The 9,056-nt window shown below is 41.8% G+C and overlaps 1 protein-coding gene across 1 annotated transcript in view; it reads left to right on the top strand.

Annotated features, from left to right (window-relative positions):
• SLC22A18 (solute carrier family 22 member 18) overlaps positions 1 to 9,056 on the top strand; it is a 94,304-nt gene that overhangs the window by 54,110 nt on the left and 31,138 nt on the right. The window contains 1 exon segment of the mRNA XM_042459411.1: positions 5,385 to 5,485. Coding sequence (XP_042315345.1) covers positions 5,385 to 5,485 — 101 coding nt within the window.

The raw sequence follows: 9,056 nt of genomic DNA on the forward strand, positions 1-9,056 counted from the left end.
CGTTTATTTATATTCCTCTTTCTGTGACAGGACAATCAAAGCGGCTTACAACACGTTAAAATCCACATTTACAAATTTATATCCCAAATTCCCCCCCTTAAAACAGGATTAAACAAGTTACAATTAAAACATCTGTTAAAAACACAATAAAAAATACAGCAAGGACAGAGTGGTGGGCTGATACATGATGTGGGGGGCAGTCATTCTGTGGCCATTCTTCAACACAGAGGGAAGGAGCAGTGGCCTTATACAGTAGTAGAGGCATTAGAAAAGACAATACTGCTTAGTAAGGTATAAAAGGTAAAAGGTAAAAGTAGTCCCTTGACATAAATGCCTAGTCGTAACCAACTGTAGAGAGCAGTGCTCATCTCCATTTTGAAGCCAGAGAGCCAGCGTTGTCCAAGGACTGCTCTGGTGACCCTGTGGCCAACATGACTGTACCGAATGCTGTTACCTTCCCACCGAGAAGTGCTACCTATCTATCCACTTGCATTTGCGTGCTTTTGAACTGCTAGGTTGGCAGAAGCTGGGACTAGTGACAGGAGCTCACCCCATCATGCATAAGGCATGATGATAAGGTGTAAGGCATTAGGAAAAGAGGAAGTCTAACTTCCAGACTCAGTCAGAAAAGCCATAGCTATGAGTCTGCAAGACCTGAGCAGGGTGGTTGAAGACAGAGAGACTTGGAGATTTCTCATTCATAGGGTCCCCATAAGTCAAAGTCAACTTGATGGCAGTTAGCAACAACAACAAGGAGGCTGGTTCTCTCTCCCCCTTTGCCCAATAAGCCTAGATGTGCCCATGTGGCAAATCAGTGGCCAAAGAGACAGAAGTGCACCTGGCAGCACCCTGGTTTTTATTTTTCAAGGGGGAGGCTAACATCATCTGCCACCTTTAAGTATACTGACTTTTTATCCATCAACATGATGCAGAACATGGCCTCAGTATACATGACATGAGGCAGAAGAGATACAGCTTCCTCTCTTAGTTACTGCTCTGTTCTCTCGGGTTTCTATATTGCTGTGGGTGTCTTGTGGAGTTCCTGCAATCATAATCCTGTGCTTTGTGATTAGAAGACAAAAAGACCAGGGCATTTTGAGTGTAATAGATATGCTTCAATGTAATATTGCATATTTTGCTAGCATTGTGTTACACCTGCATTAGGGTCAGGAGGAGAAGGACCTTGATGGAACCTGTGGGTTTGGAGCAAACTACAGCTTCAAATAAGTTGAGGGGGATTTTCCATGAGGATAATATCGTATTGGCACACTCAGTCCAGATCAGGGTGGCATGGCAGCTTTTTATTAATAAATAGACCTGGAGGGAAATACTAAGCACAGGATTTAAGCACTCCATTAAAGTAATGTGTACTTTGACACCCTACCCAAATATATTCTACAATCTGCAACCCTCATCGCATTTACTAGGGAGTAAGCCCCACTGAATCTATTGGGATTTACATCTCAATAAAGATGTATAGCAAATTAATTACCTCATTTCTTCTGAACCTGCCTCTCTTCTGTGAGATTTCTATTACCCTTCTGATCTATGGCTGTAAGAATAAGATATGAGATTGCAGCCTGATGTGCTTTAGCTGCTCTCCATTCATTCATACCTCAGTGCTGGAGGCACAACCTGCAAACAAATGTTCCTCCACATTTTCATCTCCCTTGTCCAAATATATAATTATATTCGGTAATGGACACAAGGGTGAGGTTTAAATTAGGGTGTTGCCTTTATTTGTGTTATTAGCATGGTTGTAATGTACATAGAGATACAGTCCTCTCATTTATGGTATTCTTGTCTAAACAAATGCATTTGAGAAATCCTGAATCTATTCAACACGAAAGTTTGCGATCCTGTGTGAACCCCATTGAGCTCAGTGGGTCTTATTTTAGAGAAAATGTGGGTAGGACTTTTCCTGTTCATGAAATATCTGGAGTTCATCAATAGTACAGTAGTTGTCAGAAATAATCTAATTTGGAAGCACTGGCCATTTAAATCAACAGGTTAGCTACCCAAAAGCATAAAATGGTCCCAAGTGTTTTGTTTTATTTGCTTTTGCTTTTGCGTGTCAAATATATATGCTTTAGTGATGGTAACCAGGAAAATGCTGAGTCTTAAATATATTTGGGTGAAGCCAATCAAGAGACATATACAATTTTTAAAACTGTATGGCTTGTTTAGCCTTCATATTTGTCATTAATATCTTAGAAAAGGGCAATTCTGCTCATTCTCACCACATTGAAACAATACAGGTTCACATAGGAACATGCCAGAATCTGTAAGCCAGGTAGAAAATGACCCTACCCCTTTTGTGAACAGTTGGATAAAAGTGCTAGACAAAAGCAACAAGAGCAAGAGCCCAATAGATCAGCACAGGGCAGTCACAACTTCCACAATGGCAACATCAAGTAATAAGAAAGGATTTTTGTCTGCATGAATTAGTAGGCTGTATGGGGAAAGGTACCTTCCTTAAAAAGGAATAAGAGTCTTGCGGCCCCTTAACATGACCAGATTTATTTTAGTGTGAGCTTTCATGGTTTGCAATCCACAAGGCTATTTAATATGCAAAGGAATCTTGCAGCACCTTTGCGACTAACTGAAAGATAAAGGTTGGTACCATGAGTTTTTGTAGGCTTGAGCTTTCTCAGAGCTTGTTCCCACTAGGGGAAACCCCGCGTTCTGAATCGAATCCAAGGAGTGGCATTCATATTAGGATCCGATTTAAACCTAGAACGTTTCTAGAGCAACCCGGAATCGTCCCCACTAGAAATCGAATCCAGAAGCGGGATAAAATTTAAATCCGTGTTTTCCTCATTTAACGCGTGTTAAAAAAACACTAGGGTCCTACCTAGTGTTTTTCCCTTGATTCGAGTTAGGAACCGGAGTATTTAGATGAGAACGATAGCATTGGAATCGGGCTAGAAGGATGGGAGGAGCTGACTGCGATGGGGGCTGTCCTTGGGGGAGTTGCCCTTTCTGTCCCCATCCGTCGTGGCTGTCGCCATTTTTGCTTCCCTCACCCCTTTGTCCGCTGTGGTCTTTCAATAAGAGATAAGGATTATTTTTATTTTTTATTTCAATGGTTTACAGGCGCTTAATCTCTTCAGCGCTTTAAGCGCCTGAAGTCCCGGCTGCTCAAGCGCCTGCATCTGCAAAGGACTACAAGGCTTCTCCCGGTGGATTGCAACCTCCCCTCTGTGTGGGGAGAGCCCATTTCTAACGGAGGAGAGGCAGGAAGGGAAGGCTCCTCTCAAAGAGGCATTCCCTGCCCGCTTGGGCTCTGATCTCGCCCAGGCAGGGAAGGGAAGGCTCCTCGCGAGGAGGCATCTGATCTCGCCCAGACAGGGAAGGGCTCTGATCAATGGGGGGGGATAGAGCCTTTCTCCCTCTCTTTCTCAAACGGAATCTGCCTTCTCCTCCAACCCTGGAAAGAGAATCTTTGGGAAGAGTGCTCCCTCCCTGCTTTTCCAGCAGCCTCCTTCATTGATCTCTGTGCTCTCTGAAGGGATTCTGCCTGGCTGTCTTAGGAGACATGAAGCGGGGATGCTGCCCTGGAAAACCTATCCCATAGTTCCTCTGGAGAGAGCTTTGGTTTCCTACTAAATTCGCATTGCCAGAAGCATCCCCCATTGATTTCTGTGGGCTCTCTTAGGAGACATGAAGCGGGGATGCTGCCCTGGAAAACCTATCCCATAGTTCCTCTGGAGAGAGCTTTGGTTTCCTACTAAATTCGGAGGGAAAATGTATATAAGGCTGACAGCGCTTATGACGTTTGATCGTTTAAGCGCCTTGATTGGTTCATTTAAAAAAAACCGCCAAAAATACATCATTTCACAAACGGTCAATGAAATGGAAACGCTGACGAAAGTTAAATCGCTTCCAAATAATCCGGGTTAACGTTACGTCATTCTGACGTACTATTGATTGACAACTCCAAATAAGGTATGGAGGAGAAGAGTCGCTTTATTTTAACACCGATTTCATGCCAAGTGAGAACGCTTAATGAACGCTTGCAAGTAAAAAATTCGATTTAAATAAGCAGATGGGAACGATGAATAAAGCGATTCTGAAAGCGGGATAACAACTGTATTATTTTAATTCGATTTTATTAAAAACGTTTTATTTTAATTCGTATCAAATCCTAAGTGGGAACAAGCTCAATGATGCCCAAGTCTACGAAAGTGCATGCTACCAACTTCTGTCTTTCTGTTAGTCTCAAAGGTACTGCAAGATCCTTTTGTATATTGGTTTTACAGACTAATACAACTATATCTTTGAATTCTAAGACTATTTAATGTTATTCTAGAAAAGACTAACATGGAAATTTATCTGAAAATTTCTTCAAAGCTGTACATTTTGAACCAGCTTTGAATCTGAGGGCTCATGTGTTGTAGTGATTAGAATGTTGGATCAGGACTTGGGAAAGCCTGTCGCTCTCCATCTTTAGGTGCGTTACAGACCGCCCCTTTGGGGCGGCCTGTAGGCGCTCCTCTCCCTGCCAGATCGGGGCCTCAGCTGCCAGAACGGCAGCCTCTGGGGCCCCGATCTGCTGCTTTCCAGGCCGCGGGGAAGCGGCAAAAGGCCACTTCCCCGCAGCCTGGAAAGGGATGTCCTTGGGGCTTCATGCCCCAAGGACACCCAGTGGTGGCGGGGAGGAGAAGAAAGGGGCCACTCGGCCCCTTTCTCCCTTACGTTGCTGGCGCAGCCATCTAAAGGCTGCGCCAGTGATGCAAATCACGGAAGGAGCTCCGTTTTGGAGCTCCTTTGTGCGCCATGAAAAGGGCGCTCTAGGCGCCCTCACGTGGCGCAAAGACATCACATCCGCGCTGCCCCGTTTGGAGGCGGCGTGTTCATGATGTTGTAATGGCGGCCCCCGTGTGGAACAGGCACTGCCATTTTGGACGCACCAAGCGCGTATTAGGGTTGGGGGCATCCGGAAAGGACGCCCCTTTCTAACCCTAGTACGCACTCCTCACGTACTAGGATGCCTGTCTGTAACGGGCCTTAGTCACTCTTTCTCAGCCTAACCTAAATCACAAGGTCATTGTGAGAAAATATTGGAGAGGAGGAGAATCATGCATACTGCTTTGATCTTATTAGATTTAAAGCAGAATATAAATGTAATTATAAATAAATATTATTATCAATCCCTATTTGGGTGCCCAAAAGGCCTGTGTACCCCATATGTAAGGAAAGGAGCACACTAGAGTACAACCTGGGCTTCTGACATGCATGGAAAACATCCATGAATGTAACAAGATCCTGACATTTCTCAAATGCCTGATTAGGATTTCTATCCATTAGACAACAGCAGTAACAATAAAAAGAGCTCTCCAGTTTCCCTTAAGCATACTATTATTTTATTTCTTTAATCTTAGGTGTGTTCCTGATGATGTTTTCCATCATATCTATTGATTTCTTTGGACTGGAAGCAGCTCAGTCTGGATATCTGATGTCCTATTGTGGGATCTTCCAAATGGTAAGGAGCAACAGCTAGTATGATACCTATGTCCAAGGTCTTTTATGGAAAACATAGAAGTGCGGATCCAGCCATATCTTCAGGAGTTCACAACAGCAGGATGAAAGTGAAGTGATTCTTTTTTCAAAATAAGCTGCACCATCCTACTGTGCCTTGTTCTTTTCCAACTCTTCCTCTCCCCATGTGGCAAAACTTGAAGTGTACCTCCAGATGCTTTCATTTTTATTTTGGGGTGCTTGTGTAACCTCATCACCCTGCAACCTGCCTACTCTTGTTCTTAATCATATAGAAACATGCCCATATTGAGAGACTGTCCCATTTCTCTCTTAACTCAGTGTGTAGGGTAGGGTACACTGCCCTAGTATTTGGAGAGAGTGGGGGCTGTAGAAGATATGTGAGAGGACAATTGGTACAACTCTCAACTCATGTGAGAGAAGAATCTCCTAAAGGACTACTGTCAGCCCTAAATCTTTCTACCTATTCCAAAATGACTGAGCTGTCTGCTCTAAGACAGGTTGAGTATCCCTTATCCAAAAAAACCTGGTACCAGCAGTGTTTGGTATTTTGGTATTTTTATTTTATTTTATTTTATTTTAGAATAGCTGTATTTGCATATGCATATTGAGGCTGGAGAGAGACTGAAGATCTGTGAAATGGTGGGAGACATGGATTTCCACCATTTCACAGTGTCTTTCTTTAGCTCCATCTCTCTCCATTCTTGCATATATAGTACTATATTAAACTACTTGTGTTGTAGCTCATAAAGTTTATGATTTTTGAATACTTTGGATGTCAGGATTACGATAAGGGATATTTACCCTGTAAGAATATTTGGTAAGACCAACATGACAATCTGATCTTTCTTTATCCCATTACATTCTATCCCACTCTAACAAGACTGCAACTGTGTTTAAATATGATTTTAGTATCACTCCATCAATGCATCTTAAAAATGGAGTGATATCTGCAAAAGCTCACCCTAAAGTAAATCAGCTGGCCACAAAGGTGCTATTAGATTCTTGTATACACACACACACACACACACTGCCTTTTCTTTCATTTTTGCTTCCCACCCCTTTTTATGCTGAAACAGAGGCCCCATGCAGATAAGCCAAAATAAAGCTGCTTTGGGTAAGGACTGGAGCATGGCTTTGGCACAGCTTCTGAACTCTTAGGATGCATGCATCATTTAAACATCATACCTCCAAAGTGACCCGAAGCAGCTTTATTTTGGCCTGCCTGTACAAGCTCAGAGTTACACAGCTATCTCTTTGAAATTTGTTCTCATGCCTCCTGTGGTACTGGAAATGAAAGTGTGTGATTGTGCCTTGCCAGAGATGTTTGGTAGTCCTGGACATTTAGATTAGTGGCATGCGGCTTTGTTAGCAAGATGCCAAAGCAGTGTCCAAACAATCTAGCAGCCCAAAGAAGGCTTCAGATTCCTATGTTTCCTCAGCAACAGCCTCCTATGTTCCTTGGCAAAGTACTTAGGAAACTAAGGGAGTTTTAAACATGTTTGCACTTTGCATGGGAACATTCAATACAGAAAAAAAAGGGTTTAAAAAATCCTGCCAGGTGCATGCAGGCCTTTGAGAATCCCTAAAAACATAGTTCATTGGATCTCAGCTCATGAGTACTAGAGTCTTTTTTTTTAAAAGCTAAGATGTTATCATGTGTTTTTTTTTTTTGCTCTCTAAATATATTTTTGGATTCAAGATTTAAAAAATTAATGAGATTTGTCAGTTCAATGTTCAGGCTAGGTCTGTATGTGAAATAGTCCAGAGATATCTGATGCAGACTGAAATAATTATAATTTCAGGGTTGTACTGAATTAATTTATGTTAATGAATACAGCATGTGACTTTTTTGGCTTAGGATCACATAGCTCCACATCCCCTCTATTACACTGTACTGAAGATTATCAAAGAGATTATGGGGGTTAAAGAGTTGGTGAATTTCACTAGCCTGTAATTAGATGAATGCTAAGAGAGTTAGCATGGTGCAGTGGTTAGAGCATTGGACTACAACTGGAGAAAAGGGTTCGAAACCCCACTTGACCATGAAAACCCACTGGGTTTACACAGGTCACATTCTGTCAACCTCAGAGGAAAGCAAAGGTAAAACCTCCTCTGAACAAATTTTGCAAAGAAAACCTCATGATAAGTTCACCTCAGGGTCTCTATAAGTGAGAAATTATGTGAAGGCATACAACAACATAAGGACAAATATGCTAACAGGTATTCCTTCACAGTTTGGTGAGGAAAGAATTCTTATTATGAAGACTGTGTTAATTTCAATTGACCTTGGGTATAGGACTGATATTGTATGCCTTTTATTGATCCTCAGAGGTTTTTTTTCTGATTTTCTTGTGTTCAGAAATTCAGTCTTCATAGAAGAACCCCCCCCCCCCATGTGCAGATCATTTATCTTTTCAAGCATTAGTACAGAATGGTGGATGGTCTTTTTAAAAAGCAAACCTTCGATGTCCTGTTTGCTCTAAGTCTCAGTCTGTGTTTGTATGTGTGTACATTCAGAACAAAGTAGCATGGTAACATGAAAACTCAAACAGACACACACCCATTGTGTTTCTAGAACAATAGTGAAGCATCTGCTGATGTGGGAAGAGAACTCCATTTGTTTGTCAATGAATACAGAACGCCATCATAGCACACATTCCACACTAAGAACAAAAGTGGGAGGGGTACAGATCCAGGGAAGGGTTTTTTTTAATGTTCCTCTGGAAGACTGTCCAAGACATTATTGACTCTTTTTCAGAGGACCTTCTCTTTTCCTAAAAATGTCTTCTTCCACAGCATTTAACAATTTATCTTCATTGCTTTGGCTTTCCCTTCAAAGCAGCTTTCCTCCTGAGACTCATACTGTTTTGTCATTTTGTGGCCATTAGACACTTGCCTGTCTGAAGCATTAAACTTGTTCTCAGGCATTTGGTTTTCCAGATCTTCTTGTTATGGCTTGGGTGAGGCTCACTGTTTCCTAAAGGAAGGAAGGAACCATGGTCTCATTATTCCCATCAAGATGCAACACCTTCTCTCATTGCATACACATGCTGTGAAAATGATGTGGCTTTAGTGGTTGAAGGGGTTGGGAGATTTGTTCAGAACTGGAAACCACATAAAGAAATGTCTTATCATACGAAACCACTGAAATCTCCACTTCTGTGCATTTATTTCAACATAATGCTTTTATTTCAACATAATTCTATGCATTTATTTAAACAGCCTTGTTTTCAAGCCATTAATGCATACCATCACACTTTCCAAACTGAACTCTGCAACTGTGAAAGCTAGAAGTTATTTATTTAAAGAGATGGTGATGTTCCTTGTCCTGAATTGAATTACAGCCTCACATCTTCAGTGGAGTTAAAAAAAGAAAAGAAAAGAAATCAAAGCAGTTTGCCATGGAAATAGATAGAATAAAACCAATATCAAAAAGAATAAAAACAACACAATCCATTGAAACCTGTGTTAGGCAAGAAGGATGAAGAGAATAATAAGCAACATACGTAGGCAGTAGTGTCATTCATAGAATCATAGAGTTGGAAGAGACTGCA

This window comes from Sceloporus undulatus, chromosome 1 (genome assembly GCF_019175285.1).
Source record: "Sceloporus undulatus isolate JIND9_A2432 ecotype Alabama chromosome 1, SceUnd_v1.1, whole genome shotgun sequence".
In the NCBI taxonomy this organism is placed as follows: Eukaryota; Metazoa; Chordata; class Lepidosauria; order Squamata; family Phrynosomatidae; genus Sceloporus; species Sceloporus undulatus.